The sequence below is a fragment of the Grus americana genome, chromosome 22 (assembly GCF_028858705.1).
Source record: "Grus americana isolate bGruAme1 chromosome 22, bGruAme1.mat, whole genome shotgun sequence".
NCBI classification, from domain to species: Eukaryota; Metazoa; Chordata; class Aves; order Gruiformes; family Gruidae; genus Grus; species Grus americana.
Window position 1 is genome coordinate 4980439 of NC_072873.1, and position 25245 is coordinate 5005683.

The 25245-nt window shown below is 47.5% G+C and overlaps 1 protein-coding gene across 3 annotated transcripts in view; it reads left to right on the forward strand.

Moving 5' to 3' along the window:
- ASIC2 (acid sensing ion channel subunit 2) overlaps positions 1 to 25245 on the forward strand; it is a 510703-nt gene that overhangs the window by 451509 nt on the left and 33949 nt on the right. For all 3 annotated transcript variants that reach the window (XR_008573929.1, XM_054801831.1, XM_054801832.1), the window contains exon 2: positions 8156 to 8306. Coding sequence is in view for 2 of the 3 variants with exons in the window: in XM_054801831.1 (XP_054657806.1) it covers positions 8156 to 8306 (151 nt within the window). In the remaining variant the exon portion in view is untranslated. The remainder of the gene's footprint in view (positions 1 to 8155; positions 8307 to 25245) is intronic.

Sequence of the window (25245 nt, forward strand, 5' to 3'; positions counted from 1 at the left end):
CACACCATCTGCTGCTTCCTGAGGGCATCGTCCAGGTTGTTGTCTTGTCTGACCTCGTTCAACCCGAGTCTGATGATACCATGGTCCCAGCCTGGCATGTCTCAGGCCGTTGGCCTCATTTCACCTCCCTACAATGCACATTTGTAGATGATAAGTGGCCTCGCACTTGTGCTGGGGCGTTGGTTTTCATAAGATGGGAAACTTTTTGTTAAAAAAACCCCACCGTCTACCCCCCATAAAAAACCCAAAAGTGGATGGCATTCTGCATCGGGTTACTGAAGGACAGGTGGATGTTGTTCTGCAAACCGAGTCCTGGGAAATTAAGAGATGTTCATGGGTTAATTTGCGTTCATGCAGGAGATGAACCTTTGTGGGAGTATGCAGATATTGTTTCCTACGACTAATAAATTACGGTCTGGTGGGACAAAGCTCCCGTTGCATTGTTCTGCATCAGTTCGTTATGTGTGGAAGTAATTAGGGTTTGATGGGGATCAGAGAGAGGGTAGCAGGTTTCTTAGTTTATGGACCAACATAATTCTCAAATATTTGGAGCTTCACCATTATAGTTTATTCATTTGCTGCCAGAATATTAGTGCTATATTTCTTTTTAAATATCCACTCAACCAGTGCTAAATTGCAGTGATTGCTGTGGAAGTGATTTACGCCAGCTCTAAGGACCCTCCATAAGTACTCACCATTCAAACAAATGCTTGCACCAATATGCCATTACAGGGAGTGGCTGATTGCACAAATAAGAAGAAAATGGCAATATCTCTTAGTGAATTAAATGTGCTAGACTGTCGTGCCTCTGCATTAGCGCTGCTAGAGTTTAACTCTTCTCGAAGGGTAGAATATAGGGGTATGAATTGTGATCCTCTGGGCGACGTTTAATGGCATCCTATAAAATAAACATATTAAAAAGAGAGTTGGTCCTGTCCACTGGCAAAAACTGGTTTTAGAGGCGGAGACCGATGTGTTAGGAGTGTTATGCGTTATGTAGCAGCTTGCTGCAACGGTAAACTATTACATTTGGGATGCTGGCCGCTGCTAGTTTGTAAAAGAAATAATGTTAATGCCAGCACAAGACTATTGTAGCCTCGGGCAGTACCTGGGACCTCGATAACTTCTTATTTAAAAACAGAAGACTTGTATAAAACCAGAGCTGACATCGCTGCTGTTCCCATACAGTCGTGCGACCGCGGTGCCCAGAGGGGTGCGGGCAGACATCGAACTGATTTTCATCGAAACATCTCCCTGCTTTGCCTTGCAGAGCTGCTTGACAAGCCCCACTGGGATATCTCAGTCTTGGAGGCCGAAAGGAAAACCCTGTCCTTGTAAACACATCTCTGACAACTTTTACGGCTCTGCTTTCCAGAGCTCCATCCCCATTACTCTTCTCTGTTGCAAGATTAAACCTGACACCATGAAGGATGGATATTTTGCTTGTCTGACATGCTTCTATGCCAGGTTTCAAATAATACAAAACAAACATGGATTTAAAGAGAAATCTATGGCTAGCCTTTGAGGAGGAGAAGATACCAAAGTATTTCATCGATTTGCATTTTCCCTCCTGGTTTATGTTAATGTTTGAAAGAGCCGTGCCTTGCCTTACAGTCTCCTGAAGCTGACAGACCAAATCACCTTTCTAATACAGGGGTCCGTAAGGTTTTTGTATTCCCCCGGTGTCTTTGTGGGACTGAGATACATAATCCTCTGCAACAAAGAGGATGCCCTCGTGAGGCTTCCATCCCCCATCTACGTGGGATAGGGACTTGATTCATTCTTTCCTTCTGTACTTCCATTTGGAAGGGAGATTAAGTCCTTTCTGCCCATTAGGTGTGAGTCCCCTCCTTACCAAGCTGTCATTGCAGTCTTGTTCTCCTTTGGAAAGAGATCCCCTTGGGATGTGATGCTTCAGAAACCTGTTTATTGTAGGCATCCGTTGTGATTTGCTCTTTGCAGCTATCATTTCATTTTAAATAATGTACCGCTACCTCCTGCCAGGGTGTGAACAAATGGACCGTCGTGATGCGCTTGCATGGAGCCAACCGGGCTGTGCTGTTCCTCGCACCTCGAGTGAAATAATGACATGGCTTGATGCCACCGTCGGCTCAGCAGGTGCGACGGGAGAGCTGGTAGCTATGGGGATGTATCCCTGTGCCAAAAACTCAGAAATAAGGTCTTCTTTCCTCCAAAGCCAGGATGTTTTTCCCATCATCTCATGTGCGTCCCTGCCCAAACCCATCTCTGTTCTCCCCAGGCCCTTTCAGCTTCATGTTCCTCTTCTCCTGGACCCGTCTGGAAAGTCCCTTCGTTTTCCTTTTTGCTCTGTTATTCATGATGCTGTTGGATGTGGCTTGATAGGATATGTGCCTCTGAACCTTTGTGTACTGTAATTGTGGAGAAAATGATTGTGAAGGATGCTAATTTGCTCTCTTTTCAATGTTTAGTACCTTAATCTGACAACTAATGTCTTGCCTTGTCAGTGAGCTCTAGCCTGCGTCTTTGTCTGGATTTAGAAAAGTAATTTACAGACTTCAAATTACTTGCTTTTACCATCATTTTGCTCCGTATTGAAAGGATAATTTATCAGCAGATATGCTCGTCCTGTGTATGCTGGTTATAAACTGTGAAATACCTTTTTCTCTATTACTCCGGTCAGGCTTGCTTGCATTTTGAATATCAGTCTTTTTTGCCCCGTTGGTTTGACACACAGCAGGATATACATTGATGTCTCGGAGCTTTTGGTGGTGGTGGCGGCTGTTTTGTCCATGGAGTCTGTTTGAGATACCCATGCTCTGCTTTTGAATTTCACAGGGTACACGTTTTTCCCTTTACGTACTAAAGAAGGGCTCTTTGTGTCACTCAAATACTATTTCACAGATTTTGAACGTGTTTACCTTTGTACTTAAACGGGGATTTTCAGAGGAGCTGTCAAAAGCAACAAGTGATCCATCAAAGAAAAAAAAAAGGTATTTTTATAGACTATTCTCAAGGTACGTATTTGTATTTTTGTTTCTGGCTTCTGCTGGACCTTCTTTTTATTGCAAGTTAAAACATTACTAACAGCAAGGAGTGCTGTTTTCCCCTAAGATGAATAAACTGAGGTTAAATCATTCTGCTTTGCCGCGTGTTTACTGTCTCAGGTATATCACAGCAGTTAGTATATACTGAAGTTGCCTTTTCCGAACAGCTCTGTCCTTTTATGCTGATGATCTGACAAAGCTCTGAATCCTTCCCTGTTATCAAAGAGCCCAAAAGAGCCTGAAACCAAGATCATCCCCTGAAAAAAAGTTGTATTTTCCCAAATAATCATTCATAGCAAAGGTGAGAAGGTGAGGGGCAGCGCAGCCCCGTTTAATGTGAGTTGAAATGAATGCATATGGATTTTTGAACTTGGCGATGTCTTTTTAAATGCTGTTATAAATAGTCTTTTATAGCTTCTTGGGGAAAGATGGAAAATCTTGTGGTTGAGGGTTTTGAGAGAGGTCCCCGCAGTTGCCCCATGCTGTAGTCTTGCTGCCGTGGTTGGGCGTTGAGCTCCGTGGCTAAGCCCTGCTGTGCGCGGCTCGGCTGCGTGCAGGGAATTTTATATATGGGGATGCCATATATATATATGGCATTTATACATGGTTTGGTAGGGGACTGTCCATATAGCACACACTGCCCAGGGTTTCTCCTAGCAGAGGAGGTGGAAGGAACCTGCGCTGGGTTTGAGGGAGCAGGTAGCCGGCAGTGAGGCATGGGTATCCCATGGGAGCTGTGCTGTGGATGAAAAATGACCCCTGCGGGGTTTTTCTTAATGCCCGCAGGCTCTCCCCAGTTCCCTCCTAAGCAAGGTTCTTGGCCCCAAAGCCTTCATTGCTGTGAAACTGAGGTTCAACACCACAGAAAGGTGCTCAGAAAGGTGCTTGCTCCATGTAGCATCAGTGGAGAGCAGTCTAGCGGGCTTCTTCAGGGGCTTCTAGGGAGGTCTCTAGCTGCAGTGAGCAGGGTGACTTCCTTCCCTTCCCTTCCTTTCCTTCTTCCTTTCCCATTTTTTTGTCTTGTTTGTTTGTTTGTTTGTTTGATGTATTTGTTACTCCTCTCTGCCTGGGATCAGGGCTAAGCCTAGCAGATTGCCTCAGGGCATCCCCAGTCCCTGCTTGAGCATTAACACTGCTCATGGCTCACAGCTGCCTTTCCCATAGAGTTCCTGCAAGCAGCTCTGTCCTGCAGGGAAAGGCTCTCATTTCTTCATCCTCAGTTTATGCTCTTTGATTTTCAATTCTCTGTGCTTTCAGACCTTGGTCCTTGTAGCCCTGGTGGTGTTCTCCCAGTGAGGGCTACTGGAAGTGGGCAGTGGGACCAGTGTGCAGCTGGCTCAAACCCCAAGTGGTGGCATCTACATGGGGTTTGGTTGGATCAGGAGTGTGCTTTGGGAGAGTATCTCCCAGCTGTCCCCACTTACTGTCCTTTGGTTTGCATTGAGGAGACCTCTTGGAGCACTTGGGCACAGCTCCTTGTGGATGCAACTTAGTGGGAAGATGTGCTCCAGCCCAAATGGGCACCCAGTGCATGAAACTGGGCTCAGGGTGGTCCAAAGGAATCAAAAGCCCCAGTCATGTCTGGCATTAGGTCCTCTTCCCCAGCTGTTTTGCTCTGTAAGTCTTCTCCTGCTCTGTGCTCTTTGCTGCTGTATCCCTTGTTGGTCTCCTCTTGTGCACTGGTTCTTTGCTTAGCCACTAAGCCTGGTGACCCTACCCCAGAGTTTCCGTGCTGTTTGCTAGCTCTGGGTACTTCAGCAAAGATGCCTGATTCCTTGTTAGGACAAGTGTTCATGTTCTCCATCATATCCCAGTCATGGCTCTGGTGTGTTATTTGGCTGTACAAAGCCATAAGTAACTGCCTGATTTGCAGAGATGAAAGGGTGGATATGCACCAGGACCCTTAATGAGGATCTGTGCTTGCTGTGTTTATCTGCTTGAGGGTAGGCAGGCTCTACAGAGGGATCTGGACAGGCTGGATCCATGGGCTGAGGCCAGCTGCATGAGGTTCAACAGGGCTCGGTGCCAGGTCCTGCACTTGGGTCACAACAACCCCAGGCAACGCTGCAGGCTTGGGGCAGAGTGGCTGGAAAGCTGCCCAGCGGAAAAGGACCTGGGGTTGTTGGTCAACAGCTGACTGAATGTGAGCCAGCAGTGTGCCCAGGTGGCCAAGAAGGCCAAGAGCATCCTGGCTGGTATCAGAAATGGTGTGTCCAGCAGGACCAGGGCAGTGATCGTCCCCCTGTACTCGGCACTGGTGAGGCTGCACCTCGAGTTCTGTGTTCAGTTTTGGGCCCCTCACTACAAGAAGGACACTGAGGTGCTGGAGCGCGTCCAGAGAAGGGCAACAAAGGGTGAAAGGTCTGGAGCACAAGTCTGATGAGGAGTAGCTGAGGGAACTGGGGGTGTTTAGCCTGGAGGAGAGGAGGCTGAGGGGAGACCTTATTGCTCTACAGCTCCCTGACAGGAGGTTGTAGTGAGGTGGATGTTGGTCTCTTCTCCCAAGTAACAATCGATAGGACAAGAGGAAATGGCCTCAAGTTGTGCCAGGGGAAGTTTAGATGGGATATTAAGAAAAAAGTCTTCACCGAAAGAGTTGTCAATCACTGGAACAGGCTGCCCAGGAAAGTGGTGGAGTCCCCATCCCTGGAGGTATTTAAAAGGCGTGTAGATGTGGTGCTTAGGGACATGGTTTAGTGGTGGACTTGGCAGTGCTAGGTTAATGGTTGGACTCAATGATCTTAAAGGTCCTTTCCAACCTAAATGATTTCTTTCTAAAGAGCAGCAGAAAATCATCAGGCTTGCTTGGAAACATTTCCTTGCAGGATCCTAGGACTGATGCAGATGATGGAAGCAGCACCTGGATTTAAGCTGGGTCTCAGGTGGTCCCTGGGGGTTGCCACTACTCAGGAGCAGATGTGGTGCTGGGAAGCAGTTGCATTTCATCTATACGTGTGTCAACACATCCCAGGTTATGTTGCCCATCTTCTCCTACTATGCAAGAGAAACATCTGCCAAGGTCATGGCAGATGAACCTTTCGTGGACTTTGATGGTCGCATGCTGACAGTGGAGCGGAGGGGTTGGAGCAATGTCCCTTCCTTTTCAAGTCACCATTTGATTTCTTTTTCTGGGATTGGGGTCCCAGACATGCGGCTGAAGTGAGCCTCGGGCCCCTGTCGCTTTAGATCTTGTTTGTTGCATAAACGTGCCCTAACTGGGGGTTTTACGCTTAAATTTTTACAGCTGCAAAGGGCTGTATAAAAAGGCCCATAAAATTGCCTGAATTTATTTGACTAAAAACTGCACTGGGTACATCAGCATCCAAATCCTTATTCAGCATTTACGTTGCGCTGTTGCTTTCGATATAAGCTTGCTTGTTTTCCCGTGATTTTCACTCATGCAAGTTTTCTTCCTGCTGGATTTTAAACTATCCTAATTAGATATTTTTGACTTCTGCCTTCAAAGCCTATCTGGGAAAACCCATCTACAGACAGTGGCTGCTAACACAGGCTCCCTGTTGTTCAGCTTATCTTTCCAGCCTGAATGGCTTAATAGGTCAGTCAAGTATTAAAATGGGATTTTCACTTGGATATAAAATCTTTTTTAAAGGGCATCTTTATTTCCTCCAAATGCTTCATATTCTCTGCACCCTTTTTGCTCCAATTGGAGGTTTTAAACTTGAATGATTTCATTTTTTCTCTTTCTTCACCTGCTTCCCTGATGCTGTGATTATAAGGCATATGTCAATATTTGAGGGGAATAAATCGCTGATGACTCCAGCTTCTGTTTAGTTTTATGAATAATCTTGGGGTCGTATGATCTCAGCAACTGCGTTAGCAGCTTGTGATTTCTGATGGGACTGCAGCCAGCATGCTGCTTGGTGTTGGGCTCCCTTCACTCTGAATAGTCATTACTGGTGTTTGCTGGTTGCTTGCTGATTGCAAACCCTGGACTTTCTGGAACCGTGACGCAGCAGAGTGACTCGAAGACAACTCATGCTCCGGATTTCACGCTGGTGCTTGTCAGAATTCACCACATGCGATGGTTGGGGGATTTCTAAATGGCTGTGAGCCATTTTATCCTCTTTTACTATAGGAAGAAGTTCTGCACATCTGCATGTCCCTCAGTCTGTCAGTGCAAGGCATTGGAGGGACTTGTATTATAATCTTTGGTTTTCCGTATGTTCTTCCAGTTCGGGGGAAGGCTGAGCGCAGGACAGGTCAATGCCCAAGACCATCAATGCACCATGATGAAAGATGTCATATCTCTGCTGCCCCAGCAAGAGCTACCCCGCTTGGAAACCCATGTCCAACCCCATGTGGAAACCCATGTCCAACCCCACTTGGAAACCCATGTCCAACCCCACTTGGAAACCCATGTCAGCCCTGCTTTGCAGAGCTGGTGGTGGCCTGGAAGCCCTCACCTGGGCTTTGCCCAGAGTTTCTTTCAAGAGACAGGCCAAAATGAGACTAAAGAAAAGCGAAAATGATGGAGGAAATCTTTCCTCATTTGCCCAAGTGTTTTCAACTCCTGCTATTTGCCAAGTAGTGGTAAAGTGAGGAATTAATGGGATATTGTATTTTTTTGTGTCGGGAGAGCACAGGCGTCATTCGCATTGCTCCCTTTGGGTGGAAAGCAGTGGGCATGAGCTGTGCCTACGGGGTTTGATATTCAGCAGCTGGATGAGCATGGAGTAAGCGTGGGCTTCAATGCTGGTGTTTCCATCCTTTGGGGATGAGCCCAGCTCTAGGTCTGCAGCCATGAGCAAGCAGCGGTGGTGGACTGAGGTGCCTCACACAAAAATGGTGAATTGATTATATTTTAGTACAAGCTCAAACACAGCATGTATGTGTGTTTCTCAGAGACTTAACACGATGTGACTCCGGTGAGCTGCTGAAGACATTTGTTCATTGCTCTATAACAGCTTTCCCTTCAAATCTTCCATCTTTTATTTTCTGTAAGGAGAACACAACATGCTAAATGATTAAACCGGGTTAGATTTATCTGCAGACATTTCCTTTTGAGCTGCGGCGTGTGGCCATTTCTCATCCCTCTGCCTGCGTTTGGGTGGGAAGAGCTGTTCATTATATGGGAAATATTATATTATTTCTCTCTTCTCTCCTCACAGGTGTTTACAAAATATGGGAAATGCTACATGTTTAACTCAGGAGAAGAAGGACGGCCTCTTCTTACCACGGTTAAAGGTGGGACAGGCAATGGACTGGAAATCATGCTAGACATACAGCAGGATGAATATTTGCCAATATGGGGAGAAACAGGTAAGACCTTCTTTTTCCTCCTGCAAACATACATGTACTGGTGATTTTTTTGGAAAGACCATCCCATCCTTCCCAGCCAATGTCTAAACCAGCTCTTGAAAGCAAGAGGAGCTCAGTCTGTACAGAAATGAGTTGCTTTTCTTCTTGGTGTCTGTGTGACACCAGTTGGGACCAGCATTTCTATAGTTCAGCTCATCAATGAGTGCTGGACTTGGGTGTCTCAGCACCAAAGTTTGGGATGCCAAATAGGAGTGTCATCACCTGTCCTGGGACAAGGGTTGGCACTTGTGGGTGACGAGAGGTGTGATGTCTCCTTTGGATGCTCCAACACATCCCTCTTCCCTAGAAAGGCACTTTTGGGATGCCACGTTCAAGGTGAACCTCCAGCTGCTGTCTGTGTTTTCCTCCTCCTTGAGATCCGGGGACATTTGTTGCCCTAATTGTTGTCTTTGCGTGGGTTAGTGCTGCCTGGGTGGACCAAGGGCTCAACTCATTGCACTCAGAGCATTTGGGATGGACGGCATCTGTTCCCTAACGAACCCAACTGGGTCGAGCATCTTCTGAAGAGCCATTGTGTTGCACTGCAGCCCTCTAGTCCTGGCACAGAGAAGGGCAGAAGGTGCTGACCAGAAAGGCTGGGGCTGTGTGCTGTCTCACAGGTCTCATGGGTTGGGACGGCAGCATTTGGAGTGGACGTGGAAGTGTTGCCTCCTGCAAGGACAGCTCAGCAGCTCCCATCATTGCGACCGAGCTGCCACAGTGGAAGTTGCTGGAAATGCTGGTGCCCGTTTCTTTAATGAACCCTGCTGCAGAAACAATGGGTAGGAGGCTGGGCTCTGCAAGAGGGGTGGCATGGGGAGCGACACATGCCACCAAAGCCACCCATTTAGAGCAAGCCTTATCAGTTCTTCAGCAGTGGTGGCTGCAGTTTTCATGAATGCATGTTGACATTTTAAACAAAACATTGAAAAAAATGTTGGAAAAATTGCCAGCCTCTTTCTCTGGCAGTTGCAAGGCAGAGCGTTGCGGTGGGAGTTTTTCAGGATGAGGTTGTGTTTATTTTTGGGTATCAGGAAAGGGTGAGGAGCAAATATCACAAGGTTTTGTGTCGCTGTCGCTCCGTCATCCTGTGCAAATGAGCCCCTTCAAGTGCCTTTCAAACTTCAGCTCAATAGCAAAGAGGGGAGTTGGCTGCATTCATTCAAAACTTAAAATTTATTTGTGTGGCGTTTGATTCTTACGATTTAAACAGATTCCCACGGTCCCGTCAATCATTTAAAATTGCACAGGCTTTTATAGCAAGAGCTTTGCCTTCCAGTTTTGATCTCGTACTCCCAAGTCAGCCTGATCTGGCCTGGGTGAGGGGGAGGAGACGGTGATTTGAGATAATCATTCCCGACTTGTTGCGTTTGTTTGAAGTCTTGTCCTTTTAAAGGCAAAACAGGTTCACAGTGCAGAGTGGGAAGATGAAGTGCATCTTCTACCCCTGATGATTTATTGCTTTACAGGCTGCCTTGGGGGAGCTCATGGGGGCAGGAAACCACCGCATTGATGGCTTGGGGATGTAGCATGCTTGGACAGCCACACCACGAGCTCTATATGTTCAATCTCGTTGGGTTTTGGACCCCTCTGAGGTTCCCCATGGAGACACAGACCTTGTGTCACACCATTGTCTCTTTAGGCTGGATTTTGTAGCTGCCTTTTGGAGAATCTTTCAGAGTAACCCATCCAGGAACATGCTGCCTTTAGAGCTGTGCTTTTCTATCGCTGTGATGCTGGGAAAGGTGGATCAGTCTCAGCTGGGTAAGCCTCATTACACATGAGGGAAAAAAACAAAAAAAGCAAAAAAAAAAAAAAAGCAAGTGGAGAAATATATTGGGAGAAAATAAGATGAAGGAGGAGGATCAACCAGGTCTCATTCCTGTGATCTGGCCTGGAAGCTGGGCAGGAGAGCCTGTGGCAGTGGGGAGGAGGTTTCCAGTCTGGTACCTCCATGTCTGTGAGCATCACCACCATCCAGAGGTTAGGTGGGATGGCAGCTTCTGCTCTGGTCACTCTCTTCAGACAGCTTTCAGAGGTGCTTGAAACCTGGCCATGGCTGTGAACTTGAAACCTGAGGGGGAAAAAAAACCAACCCAAAGTGCATTCATTTCTTTTCAAAAATCTTGTGGTTTTTATGGTCTTTTGAGTCCAGGCTCGACTTTTGACCACATGTGGAAGGGAGCAATCTACCCCTTTGATTTTCCAGATGCCCCTGATGATATCCTGCCCACCCCCATGACCTCACCACTGCTAATCTCACATGTCTTTAACTTAAATTTGTACTCAGCTAAATATTAGAGGCATAGGGAGGGATTCTCACGTCCCTAGAACTGGGTTGATATTATGGGGCTGGATTGTGCTGGGATAGTCATTAAGGTCTCTATCTGACCGTGAAATGCTATAGGATGCAAGGCAAAACTATATGAATAGGGCTCTTGATTTGGTTAAGTGGTGTAGGAGAAGCTTCTGGACTCATTGCAAGCAAATTTGGCCATGTTTTTACAAGTCCAGGTACTTGACTTTGAAGCTCATAAAACATTAATCTTTGCCTTTCAAAAAGAGACTTTTTCATCCTCCACATTCGTACAGCACCTTGTACAAGCTGTCTTCAATCTTCATTGAGCTCTCTGGACACTACCAGAATAAAAATATTAACTATAGTGGTTAATAGTTGGTGTTCCCATGGAAACACTTAACTCAGCTCTTAGTAGGTAAGTGAAGGAGTTGATGATTTCCAAATATTTGCATAATAATGTAAATGTGTTTGGAATTAAATCTCCTCGGCTGCCACCACCGGGACTGCACAAACTTGACTGTCCAATGAAAAGCTTTGTCAAGGGCACGCAACTCTTAGTAGTGAACTTCAGCCCTGGCTGTAGAGAGGGGTGGGGGTGGACATGGGGTGATGTCTTCCCGTTGCAATGCCAAAGCCACATGTGAGCATGGGGAGGTCCAGCCATGGGCACACCTCCCGGATGGAAGGAGTTGAGGTTTTCTTCCCAGTGAGTTAGTATCTCCACTATAACCTGAACTGTCCATTCACTCCTTATCTTTAACTCCTTAGAAGTTTCTGCAGACTAGTTTTGCTGCTCCATTTTCCCAGTAGCCATCCTGTACCCAGCAACTGCTCTTTTAGGCAATGATTTTTGTGTCCCATGTTAATCCAAGATTTCCCAGAACTATCTGGAGCTGTCCCCACCGACCTGCCATCTGAGACATGGTGTTTGCACCCCCTTAGGTCTTCACAGATGCCGAAGGTGGACCAGTCTCCATCACCACAGAGAGGTCTTCACATGGAAAACTAATGCATTTCTCTGGCCCATTGTGGTGGCCTTGGCTTAAGCTTCCTGCAAGGGTCTGTCCCATGGAAAAAAAAAAAAAACAAAACCAAAAAACCCTGCAGGCCCCAGTTCACTGCCTCTCCATCCCAACCACCCCATGGGACCTTCCTCCCTCACCCCAGGACCCTCAGACCCTTGTTGCCATGGAACAGTTGTGGTTCTGTTGGTTGCAGGGCTGCTTCTTATCAATGCCAAGTTCGAATGATGGGATCTTATTCTGCATTTAGTCCTGTAGCTGCTTTGTTTTTAGCTCCAGATTTGGAGATGCCATAAAACCGCGTTCTCCTTCACAGCCCCACATGAAAATAGTTGGCGCGTAGACTCAAAAAAATCCTCGTTTTGCTGCTGGCTGCATGCCTCAGGATCTCGGCTTTCTTTTTTAAACCGTTCTTTGCAATTCAAATAAGAAGCAAAGAAGGAAAATATTGGTTCGTAGCTTGGGATAGGGCTGCTCCGGGAGCTCCTGCCACCATGTCACATTGGCATATGCTTTGTAATACGAAAAGGGATTTAATTGTTACTGACTCTGCAAACAAAATGAAGTGTATTATCATTCTAAAAAGACCTTTACTGGGTATCCATGAATATCTTAGGAAGCTGAAATATCTTGTCTAACAAGTTACTTGCAATAGAAAAATATACCTTTTGCTTGACTGTCTGCATATGCAAGCCCATTATTTGAACATGTTAAATTTATGTGCAGTCTAATTTTGGAATAGCGAGTGTACACAGACTGCTTCAGTCTTGATTTTCAAGTGCAAAGAAAAGGGTATTTTGACTGCGTCTGGATGTCATGGCATCAGGCAGCCTTGCCATCTTTGGGTGTGCAAAAATATTGTGTCAGAACTGTCAAAATCATGAGGCATGTGGAAAAAAAAATGACGGTAAAAAGAAAAAGAGATGGAAATCTCTGTCTTTTGAATTTTGCACTTCTAGAATTCATATTTTCTAGCATTTTACTTTAACCATGGGTGTACTAGAGATGAAAAGAGTTGGGAAAATAATTTGTGGCTGAAGTCTTCACATCACCTTTGTGCTTTAAAGAAAGCCTTAGACATTCCAGGTGGGAATCACGATGCAAACAAACAAACAAAAAACCCCTAGCAATCCTGCATGGAGGTAAAATGCAAGATGGAAAAAATCTATACCAGGGAAAACTCTTTCCAGTAACCGAGGGGGAAACAGCAAACCGCAGACTCGGAGTAGCGTAGGTGGAAGCTGCAGCCAGTCGTACATATGGCACGGAGTCTCCCAAATTCTGCGGTTACGCATCTTTGTCTCACAAGATTAGGCGCCGGGGAGTGGCGGGGCTGCCGAGGGTGTTTGTTTTATTGCACTTGATAGGGAAAGTGGCAGAAATGCAATCAAATACAGTAAAAGAAACTCTAATTTATAGCGGTGACTATTTGATTGGAAAGGGAATCCACTTCTGGTTAATCTTTCTGGAGTGGCCCGAGGTATTATATATTGACCTAATATAGCAGCACAGTAAATTGGAAATCACTCAGGCTACAGGGCCGTAAATAAGAAATACAAACGGAGAGCTCTGCGTTTGTGTTTCAGGAATTGTTGGATAAAGATGAACATTTCATACCAATTAATCAAGTAACACGCTGAATAAAAAAAAGGGGGTGAGAAACACGCTATAAAATTGCGCTGAGCAGAAGCATGAAATCTATAAAGCTTGAGGCTTCAATCCACTTAGGAGACTATCACATAGTATTATGGGCTGCTATTATTTAACTCAATAAAAAACATGGGCTACGAGCAAGACTTGTGATCTGGGTCACGCAGAGAAAGATCTCCAGCCCGGTTCCTTCACCCCCAACGCATTTGGATTGCAATTTATTTTTTTGCTTCCCAGTAGAGCTTTTTCACGCTGTTAGGAAGAGGTGGGTACTGACCCCTGCCATCAAATGGCAGATGCGAGGGCAAACCATCTGTTGGTGGCTGGAAGAAGCCCCTCTCCAGGAGGCTGTGGTTTTGGAAAAGGAAAAGCCGACGGTGGGAGCTCGGGGACCAAGCTCTGCCGTGCCCAAGGCGTGGGGTGCTCACCCTCCCTCCAGGCATCGCTGTGGGGGGAGCCGAGGCATGTCTGTAGCATTAATCCAAATTAGCCGGAGGTTGCAGGTGGTTTTGGTGGCATTGAATTTCCATGCTGCTGCTTTTCTTCCTCATTAAAGCCACCTTAATTCCGCTGATCTCTTTCCATTTCCAAATTGAATTTAGATAAATTGAATTAGCGAGGCTTTAATTTTGAACTGGGGTCTTCACGCAAGCCCTGATGCTGTAGAAGTTAGCTTGGATTTGTTGCTGCCTGTTCTGGGAAGGGCAGTTTGGGTCCTTTTTGAATCTCTAAAGGGGGGGAAAGTGACAGTGGTGCCATCCATGCTGTGAGGAGCAGCATTTCCCAGCCAGCCCTGACCTTCCTCTGGCTGCATCTCCCCAGGGACCGGCTCATGGTGGGATGCTGGAGAGCAGAGACGTGAGCTGGGACATTGTGCCAACACCGGCACGAGCCTCGCTGCCTCGCTTTGTGCACACCTTTGGATAGGTTGGACTTTAGAGAAGGTGTCTCTCTGGTGTTTTTTTTCTGGTGGAAAAAAGGGTTATCAGGGCTGTGTTGAGGGATCTACTGCCTGCTTTGGGTTTTGAGGTCTGTAGTGGAGCATCTCCAGGACCTACCCAAAGTTTGGGGTGCTCCAGGCATCAGTTCAAAGGGATTTGCAGCACAAATCATCCACATTTACTCCTTGCCAGCACCGTGACGATGTGTTTGGCTCAAGACAGGGCTGTTTCTCCTCCTTGCTCACAGCAGCCCTGATAACTTTTGGGATCCTGCAGCCGAGAGGGCTGGGAGGGGGCAAGGGTGACCCCGGACAGGTGTGGGTGGCTGGAGGCTAACGCCACCAACCCTGAAAAGTCATCTCGCAAAAGTTTACTGATGCAGACACAAATTGAGAGCGTTTCCATGGTTTCTTTGCTTTTTATTTTTTTTTTGCCCCCTGCCCTCTAGGATTTCATGCCAGGCAAAAGAGATTTAAACAGCATCTCCATGCTGCTGAGATGGGTCTGCGGAGTGTTGTTCCTGCTGCACTAGAGCATCTAATTGCAAGGATTTTTACAGTGAGGAGCGACAGCTGATTTAGCTGAGGGGTCAGAGGTCCCCCCGCCTTTCCCCAGAGCCTCCCCAGCCCCGGCACTTGGTCTCCAGCTGTGCAGCCTCTGGGCACGGTGCATTAATAACCCCAAGCCCTGGAGCATTTGATTTGCTAAGGGAGGCACAAAGCACTCGCTGTCATTTACTTCTGCATATTAACATGATTAGTGGCGGTTCTTCATAAAACCAGGCTTCCTTTTGCTTACAAAAGATCTGAATTCAAGCAGCGGGGGGGAGGCAGCCGGGGCTCCCCCAGGTCACGTCTGCAGGCTTTGAGCCACTGGTTTTAACTGCAGACTTTGGGAAAAAGGAAGAAAGGCACTGGTTTGTGCATCTGCTTCATTCCCAGTTTATGGATTTCGAAGTGCAATAATCATAATTAACATAAAACTCATCTGTAAATATAAAATAAGTAGGAAATGACCTGGAAATGGGAGAAGTGTTGGGTAGCAGCAGGTATGCGCCATGGTAGGATGGTGGGCTACGGCAGTGGTTAGTAATGGGCTGCACAGGGATATCCCGAACACGCGTTCATGTAAAACCCTGAGCACGTTTTAAAACAGGAAACTGCTTCCTAAAAGTCCGTGTGTTAGTGCTGACTCCAGGGCTTCTCGGAGCTTTTGCAATTTCTTTTCCATTACGGGGACGTTGCGAGCAGTTGCCTCCTGCGTGCAGCCGTGGCTGCCTTAGGGCAGCTTTTTTGCAGCTGAAACTCTTGTTTGCCTTGGAAGGGTTGATTCTCAATTTCATTTATCAATTAAAATAAAAAAAAGGAAAAAAAAAAAAACAGGACAAGGTGTGCGTAAAAGTAACTTGCCTTCTCCAGCATTTTTCAGCCCAGAGCGTTTTCACCAGCTGATTAACAAACTCTGCGCGTACCTGCAACCATGCAGGCGGATGAAATGCTGCTCCCTCTGGAAGGAGGAAAGACCAAAAAGGCTTTTGTTATTCACGATAAGAATACATGATGTTTTAAGACGGAGAAAATGATACTGAATTCATCTGGAAACAGTGGCAGGGACTTGGGGCACCAGAGAGGGATGGCTTCACTTGGCGTTTACCCGGGGCGCTTGGGTTTGTGCCCTCCGTTATTACAAAAGAAGCATCCTGGGATCCTGAATTAACAACTTTCCCTCCTGATTAGCTTCAGCTAATCTTTTATTAAGGAGTTAAGACGCACCGGCGTCTCCACTGCAGCTTTATTCGTGGTCTGTGGGGACATGGCAGTGCTCCCTTGCTCTCATTTGTGCATGGGGCTTCGCTAGCTCTCTGCTCCTCACCATTTGCAGGGCAATGCACAGCTTTGGTGATGTCGTGCTGTGGCAGCAGCGGTGGAAATCCCTCCCCAGCTCCTCTCCTACCCAACACCTTGTCTCCCAACATGCCAGAGTAGAGAAATGACTCTTGGCTGGCGTTGAATTTCAACTTGTGCAAGTTCATAGAGCCCCGGAAAGGCACAAAATTGAAATTGGAGTAAGTCAAGACAGCCACAAAGCCATAAACCTGAAATCCTCTGTCACCAAGCGCGAGCCACGTGTGTCGGCTGTTGATGAAACTGCGAGGTTGACTGATGGTAATCGGTGTGTTCAGAGCCCTGCACAGACACCTCTGTGCCAGAAATATTTTAGATTACAATCTGCAGTGAGAGCCCATAAAAGCGATGAAGAAGATTGAACTAGGATAGTAATTTGTAACGTGACATCAAACTCATCCTTAGAGAGTCAAATTATCCTCGCTGCTTACGTCCCTTTCTGCAAAATGAAGTAGAGCTTCCCTTGCATAAACCTCCTCTTGCTAAATAGAAGTTATTAAATGCTACCACGAAACAACTTCTACTGAACCGCAGTCAGCGCTGCAAAGGAAGAACGCTTCTTTATTCAAAACGATGAGAAGGTTTGGCATTACCAGGCAGCAATAATTAGCCAAGGCAATAGAAAACCCCCTCAAATCCCAGTGACACAGGGTTGATTCATCCTTCTGAAGACTTGAACATCCAAAGAGATAAATGGTACCTATAAAGCAACAGTGGCCTTGAGCATAAATAACAACCGAGGGGTTTGGGCCAGAAGAACTCATTGGTTTTTTGCAACAGAAAACTCTGATCTCGGATCAACTCATCAAGAGGCAGCTTGACCTTTAGGAGGCTGGCTGGTGTCACCTAAAGGGAGGTGTAAAATGTGCTGCATCTTGGACCTTTTCCTAATGAGAGCAAGAATTCATTCAATTAGCCAGGTTTCCTGGGGAGAAAAGGTCAATGTTATTTCCACCTTCCACCAGCCCCCTGACAACCAGAGCATCTACAAAATTAGGCTGCCACTAAAAATTAATTATGTTTGCCCGAGCACACTCATCAATAGCGCCGGAGTGAAGAGAGGCAGCTCAAAGGTTACTCGGGTTTTTGTGTCTGGGCTGTGTCATTAAGGTTGTCACATAACCGATATACTCCTGTTCATGGTGAATTGCTCTCCAGGGCCTCTTGATGTTATTGTGGAGCTGGAGAGAGCCAACACAGTTGTTGAAAAAGCTATTTTTTCTCTTTTGTGATGTAGCAGGTACTGCTGTTTCCATGCGCCCAGGAAATGGTCAGGGGCTGATCCAGGCACAGATTGCCCCAAGGACTGATGTTGTCCATCCAGCACGGCTTGTGGAATTAAAGAACTTGGTGGGGGCAGAGATTTCAGCTTGGCATTAAAATCAAATGGTTGTATGTTTTTAATAAACACAGGAAGTGTTCATTTGTAGGCAGTCTTTAAGCTTTTGGATTTCTGAGCCCAAACCAGGTGCTTTTTTTTTTAGCCACCAAAAAGAATATCTCAACAGCTTTGGCAGCTAGTAAGCGAACACAATCCTGAAAGCTGTGGGCTTTCTGCAAGGGATTTCCTCGCCAGGCAGCACAGGCGAGTCAGTAGCATCCCCGCGTTTTGTCTGTTGGCCCCTCTGGTCCCCAAGATGAGCCTGATGTGGAGGTCCTGGCCCATGAGCTCGTCTAAGGAGTGCGTTTCAGCCCATCCTAGTGCAACCAGCACATCATGCAATGACCGCTAGGTCCAATTTGTGCCAGTTTGGCAGTTAGACACCCTGATTAAAAAAAGTAAAAAAAAAAAATCATAAAACCACAGTGCTTGTCTGCTGCAGGTATCTCACCTCATCCTTTCCCAGCACCCAATCCCCTACACAGACACATATGTGCAGAGCACTTAAGACGTGGCTGGGAAAGCTGCTTCTGTTCCTGTGCTCCTGCTTGAAAAGGTGCATGAGCTGCTGTGACAGCCAGGCTTTAGCCTCTGTAGGACTGGTATTAGCAAGCACAGCCAGACATCCCCAGTCACATCATGTTGTTAAAGTGAAGGCTGTAAATACGTATCAATGACTTAATGAGAAAATCCTTTAAGGGATGTAGATGTTTCAAGAGCTTTTCTTAAGTGAACATTTCCTGGCTTTGGGGCTTTTTTTTTTAAGGCAAAACTAAAGGAATAAAAACTAGAAGCTGGCTTTGGGAAATCTGGTAAAGCAGAGATAAGGCACCTAAAATCAACAGATTCATGTTACAAAGCAATGCCGTGCAGCATTAAAATTGAATATGCATTTCATGCTGCAGCTTTCATTCAAGTCTTTGTGACTGGTGTGTCAAGTTAAATGTCTGTAGCCAAAATATGGGTCCTCAAAATAGCAAGAATTCCTGGGGTAGTAAGGAGAGAGGAGAAAAAGCCTGGCATGGCCAATGTTGCAGCTATCGGCCAGTGTCCGGGTAGCTCACACTGAGGAGACAAGGTTTGGGAGCTGCTCTCTGCACCCTCAGCCTTTGCTGTCCCAGGAGCTGCAAAGGTACCTGCAAACATCTGATTTTTATTGCTATTTTTTTCTGAGCATTGGGAGTGAGGTATTGGTGACTCCGGTGAGGTTTTGGGATGCTCTCTGGATGCACCAGTTTTACATGAGGATAATTCAGGTCATCACCCCCTCTCTGGTCTTGACCCTTCCCCAAGTGTCTTCATTTCCCTCCTGGAAGACGAAGAGCTCTGTGCATACTAATCAATCTCATGGAAGTACCAGGAGATTTTGTGGCTAGAAAGAACTTTGAAGATAAAAGTCTTTTGCAAGTGCTAATTAAATTTAATTGTATTAATCTCTTTGGTGCAGGGATCATCATTTTGCTCCGACTTTGTCCAGCCTGTAGTGACATGTGCACAATTGAGACCTCCCAGGTGCTTCCTAAGGCAAATTGCTTTAGTCCCCGCACGGTGTAAAGCTGTGCTGAAGACGACGGTGGAAGGGTTTTCCCCTCCTGTAGATGCTCTGGAAGCATTTCACTTGTGCTGAGCAACATGAGTAGAGCCTGATAATCTTCTCTTATAATCATCATTGTTTCAGCCAGCTCTCAAGGAGCAAATAATCTGTCTTTCCTGATACATGGAGCAAATAAAAATATGTGATAATGCAGGACCCTGTGAAAGAAATCGAGGAGCCCCAGTGCCCATGCACCATGTAGAAGCACTCCATGAGGGTACCTACAACTCTTGGTGGCTGCTCCTTACCTCATCTCATTTCATCATCAGGCAGCATCACCAAATTTTCATTGTCCTTTCAGTTACGTCTCTCTCCTCCCTTGTTTACAAGACAAAATAGCCAACGGTCCATGTTGAGCATCTCTGTCGAAGAGCACAGCTGTCTCTGGTTGTACCGTGTCTCACTGCAGTAACACAAAGCGCTCGAAGGGATCACAGATGGCAAAGAGCATCTAGAGCGCGCTTCTGGATGGCTGGAGAGCAGGTAAAGACTGTCTCAGCAGTACAGAAGAGCAAAGAGGAAAAAAAAAATTGTGATTAATTATTCAGCTTTTATGAAGGTTAAAAGGAGGGCAGGAGAGAGTCAAAGCTCCTCTCCCATCAGCCTGCAAGTGGTGCCTTTCTGCTGCTGTATTTACTAGATCTGTCATGGCTGGGTGTGTGGAGGAAAGGGGAACATGGAGAAAAAAGCTGAGTATTGCAAGGTCTGTATCAGCCCTGCTGTGTCTGTGCTGCCAGAGCTCCAGCCGTTGCAATGACATGACATGGTGGTGGTACCTGCTGCCACGTGAGGTCTTCTGCTGTGCAGAGTTACCTGCAGCAACGCTGGGCTTCACTGGAGATGGTTGAACTGGGGAAGGAGTTGACACTGTCTGGTTTAGAGAGGGAGAAGGGGAAATGCTGATGAGTCTTCAGGTATGGGAAGGACTTAGCTGGAGAGAAAGGGAGGGACAAGCCGTGGTGGGTAGGTGAAGGATGAATGGACTTGGGTGGCAGGGGAGACACTGCATGAAGCCCTGGAAAGAGATCTTCTCCTCCTGTTGTCCCTTGTACCTGTAATGGAGTGAGGGAAACCCATCTTCACTGGAGGCTTTAGGGACAGGTTAGATCACGGTCCATCGGAGGAGGCTGGGACTGCCGTGAGGCAGCCCTGGGGCAGGGGGTTGGTGGCCTCAGTAGGGCTCTTCCAGCCCCGCCTGTTGAGACGGGTCACTTGGCACCCGTGGGGACCCCGGCAGGAGCTCGCCCTGCGGGGCGCTGTGCAGGTGATGTTGCTGGTGACCTGCACTGCTGGCACCTTGGCATCTTTCTTCTGGACACGTTTCTAATGCTTCCTCATTTTTTGGCGGTGAGGTGTGCCAGGTCATGACTGTTGTTGGGGTTGGGTGACTTTCCTGCTTAGTGACAGCAGAGTGAGATTGCAAAGCCACGTGGCAATAAAAAAACGAGCTGGTTTAGAGCTGCGTGGTACGCAGAGGCACCACTACCTGGGAAGAAACCCAAGCGTTTTGTGGTTATCTAGGGTTGGTTTTGGCACACTGCCACCACCGATGTCTACTTTGGTACCAAACACCCTGCGAAACTGGGGAGCTTTAGGAAAGAGGACTGCGCCTGTGTTTTGTTTATCAATTTTAATATTTTTGTTGTGGTTATTACTTCCACTACTACTATTTAAGGAGAAGCTCATAAAGATTAAGAGAGGGAAATGCCATCTGCAGAGTTTGGCCAAGTGACAAATTATACTACACGATGTCGTTACTCAAATATTTTGGAGTGTGTGAACAGCGGAGAAGGGAAGCGATTGCCGTTGCCTTCTCTCAAATCTGTACGTACAGAAGGAAGAGTCTCTTTTCTTCCAGTGGAAGGTCAGCTTGAGAAAAGCAAAATCAGTGTCTTTGGAAGCAGGGATGTGAAAGAGGTTTCTGCTATCGAGCAGCCCTGTGTACATCCCAAAACATGCCGGGCAGCTGGAGGCAGAAGTCCTTCTCTTTATGGGAAAAGGTCAAGGATAGCAAAGGATTCATGCATGGCCTGAAGAAAAGGGGCTCAGAGCCAGGTCTGCTTTTCCTTGTGGTGTGGTCACCTTTGGTCCAGGGCAAGAGACCTTCAGCTTGCAGGGTTGTTGTTTTTGAAGTCTCACTTTCAGGCAAGAAACCCATTTCCCACCAGTTCTGAGCACCATGGCGCTGTGCACCCGGCGCTGACGTTTTAGCCATCCAGCATCTTCTCCAAACTAATTTATTTTGCGACTCTTCAGGACCTGCCACAGAGTCTGAATCCAGTCCAGGCTTCTGGTCCCAGTGGAGGAGCGGAAGGTCCCCCCACTTTGCTCCTCCATGGTCCAGGCTGTTTCACTGGTGGCCTCTCTCCATCACTTCGCCAACCTCTTCCTCCGAGACATGCAGGTCACGGAGATTTGACTCCCGTCTAATTCTAGGCTAGGGCTGAAGCAGCTCTATGGTGTAGCCACATCGCAAGGGATGTCAGAGCTGATTCTGGGGGGAAAAAACGGCAAAAAAATCCTGTTTATTTCAGCGATGTCCTGATTGAGATGCATTTCTCACACTCTGAGCTCTTATCCGAGCATGTTCCCAAGGGAAAAATCGACACATTTTAACGTTACAAAGCAGTTTGTTATACTCCATCCCAGGAGTCAGGAACAATTTATCTTCAGTGTCTCATCATAATGCCCTTCAGTGCAGATATTTATTTCTATAACAGTAGTAATGGCCTCACGGGGTTGTTTGTATAATGTTGCATGGGCTTCCATAAGTATTTCACTAATAAAAACAATAATTAAGCATTATTTCTGCAATACAAGTCAGTATTGAACTCGTGAAAGCTGCAAACTCTTAAAAGCAAGAGCACTTGCATCTCTGGCTCCTGGCTCCATCCCACGCTGCTGTGGCCAAGGGAGCAGGGCTGGGCTTTGGAGAGGAGAGGACCAAGGCTGTGGGGCTGGATTTGGTCATTTCACTGCCCCAGGGTGGGATGTTGACACACAGGAGCCTGCGGGAGCCCTGGGCTGTTGCTGTAAGGACGCTGAGTGGGTCCCATGGACACAGGGACGCTCTCCTGTGCCCTGGCAAGGGGCAAGAATTGAGGTTTCCAGAGGCAAAATCTTTCCTTGGCGTTGGAGTTGTGGTCCGTAAAACATTACGACGCAGGTCTTTGAGGCCAGGTAGGATGGGGAGATGCAGGAGGCAGTCTTTGCATCTTCTTAACCCCAGTGGTTTGTTCCTCTGCCCGGCTCTCTGATGCTTTTGCTTTCTGGATGCAAAAGTGGGTGCAGAGCAGGCACAGCCATGCATGGTGCCCACCAGGACAATGGAAGACCTCAGCCTTCCACCATGAACCGTAGAGCCTGGAAGTGGACTGTGGGGCTGCCTGTAAGCCTTTGCAGCTAAAATGCCTTTGGGTTTTGCATGAGCAAGGCTTCTCCTTGAAGGACAGGTGATTGTATCCTGGCTCCAGTGCCGCAACGTGGCGTTAAGCTATCCGCGCTAGCGATGCGCTTTCTGCAGGGCCCTGTACTGTTGGCTCCACAGCTTTTGATTTCCAGATTAAACTTATTCACCATCAGTTTATCCTAGTTTGGATTTTAGTTTATTCCTTTTTTTACAAATATTTTCCTGTCGGTGGAAACGCTCTGCTCCCTTCTGGTGTTTGCCTTTAATGTATTTATAGAGAGGATTCGTAGCCTTCATCTCGCCAGACAAAACACAACCCAAGCTGTGTTGGACTCCTCCCAAATGCTGGTGTGTTGGGTTTGCGTGGCAAGGTTTTGGTAGCGGGGGGGCTACAGGGGTGGCTTCTGTGAGAAGCTGCTAGAAGCTTCCCCTGTGTCTGATAGAGCCAATGCCAGCCGGCTCCAAGACGGGCCCGCCGCTGGCCAAGGCCAAGCCAATCAGCGCCTCTGTGATAACATATTTAAGAAGAAGAAAAACACTTAGAGAGAGAGAGCTTTTGCAGCCGGAGAGAGGAGTGAGAAGATGTAAGAAACTCTGCAGACACCAAGGTCAGTGCAGATGGAGGGGCAGGAGGTGCTCCAGGCCCCGGAGCAGAGATCCCCCTGCAGCCCGTGGTGAAGGCCATGGTGAAGCAGGCTGTCCCCCTGCAGCCCATGGAGGAAGGATGAGGGGGTGTAGAGATTCCACCTGCAGCCCGTGGAGGACCCCACGCCGGAGCAGGTGGAGGCACCTGAAGGAGGCTGCGGCCCGTGGGAAGCCCACGCTGGAGCAAGTTCCTGGCCGGACCGGTGGACCCGTGAAGAGAGGAGCCCACGCCAGGGCAGGTTTGCTGGCAGGACTTGTGACCCTGTGGGGGACCCCACGCTGGAGCAGTTTGCTCCTGAAGGTCTGCACCCCGTGAGAGGGACTCCATGCTGGAGCAGGGGAACGATGAGAGGAGTCCTCCCCCTGAGGATGAAGAAGCGGCAGAAACACCATGAGATGAACTGGCCGTAACCCCCACTCCCCATCCCCCTGTGCCGCTGAGGGGGGGAAGGTTGAAGCTGGGAGTGAAGTTGAGCCCGGGAAGATGGGAGGGGTGGGGGGAAGTGTTTTAAGAGTTGATTTTATTTTCTCATTCCTCTACTCTGTTTTGCCTAGTAATAAATTAGATGAATTCCCTCTCTAAGTTTGGTCTGTTTTGCTCGTGACAACAATTAGTGAGTGATCTCTCCCTGTCCTTATCCCGACCCACAAGCATTTCGTTATGCCTTTTCTCCCCTGTTTAGTGAATGAGGGGAGTGAGAGAGTGGCTCTGGTGGGCACCTGGCCTCCAGCCAGGGTCAACCCACCACAGCTGGGTTCCCCGCTCCTCTTCCCATCCCAGCAGCTTTGGTGTGCTCCTTTCCCCATCTCCATCTATCAGGCTCCAGTGACCAGAACTGATGACAGTATTTCAGATGAGGTTCCGCTACTAAGACTCTCTTGAAGTCCCCTGGTTTGCAGGCATCGTTTCTTTGTGTGTGTTGGCACCTGAGAAAGTGGGTTTGGGTGATGAACAGGGTGACCGAGCTCTGAAAGCTGGAGTGGAGCCACCCCACCCTCCATTACACATTAAAAAGAGATTTCTCATCTACATAAGTCAAGCAGCCCTCGAAGGATGGGGTGGACATTCACCCATCCCTCCACATGGACTGTGGAGGGACCCTACTGACCACCTAGGACTTGATGGTCATCTCTGAGATGACCAAAACACAAGGAGCCGAATGCTTCCTTGGCTTTGGCTCCCTTGGAAAATCCACCTCATCTCCCCAAAATCTCAGCAGGGTACAGCTATGCCTCGTGCTCCATCCTGTCACTGTATTTCCCCTCCTGCCTAGTCTCTCATGCTGCCATTTTCTCCCCGTGCCTCACAAAAACTCAGAAGCAACCTCCCATATCAGCAACGTCGTTTTCCGCTTAAATCTCCAGATGAGCGCTGATTGATTTTTTTTTTTTCTTTTTTTCCTCCCCTCCAGCAAAATTCATTGCAGCACTGCAGGCCGTGCTAGATGTAATTTTCACAGGTTATTTTTATCAGAGGAAAATATTAGACTGCCTGCTGCCATATGAGATCTGTCTGTGCCCTGCCGGCCTTACCGTGGGCAGCGCACTACAACACAATGCAAATATTTTTATATATAGCATCCTCCATATGCGATGTTGGGGGTAACAGCGGGAGGGAGAGAGGGCTGGCGAGGGGAAACACCGGAGGTTTTCTGGGGGCAAAGGGAGGGAGGTGGAGATGCTGTGAGGAAGCAGTGATGCTTTAGGCTGAAGATGGGACATATATAGAGAGGGAAAATCCTTTCTTGGTGCAAAAAGGGTTCGGTTTTGGTGCGTGGATGATGGGAGTGGTGAAGGCAGCTTAGAAGGTCTGCGGGTGGGAAGCTGAGATCGGAGGAGCAGAAGGGACCCTGGGGGAGCATCACCTCCTGCAGCCACCTGCTCTCCCTGCTTTGGTAACCCTAATCCTGAAAAATCGCTATAAAATAGGATATCATAAATAAACTAACAAATAGGCAATATGAAATTCTCCACTGCCCAAGCCCGCAGACTTTTAGGTTTTCTTCTGTTAAGGTTTAAAATCCATTTGGCTGCTAGGGGTAGAAGTTACTTGGT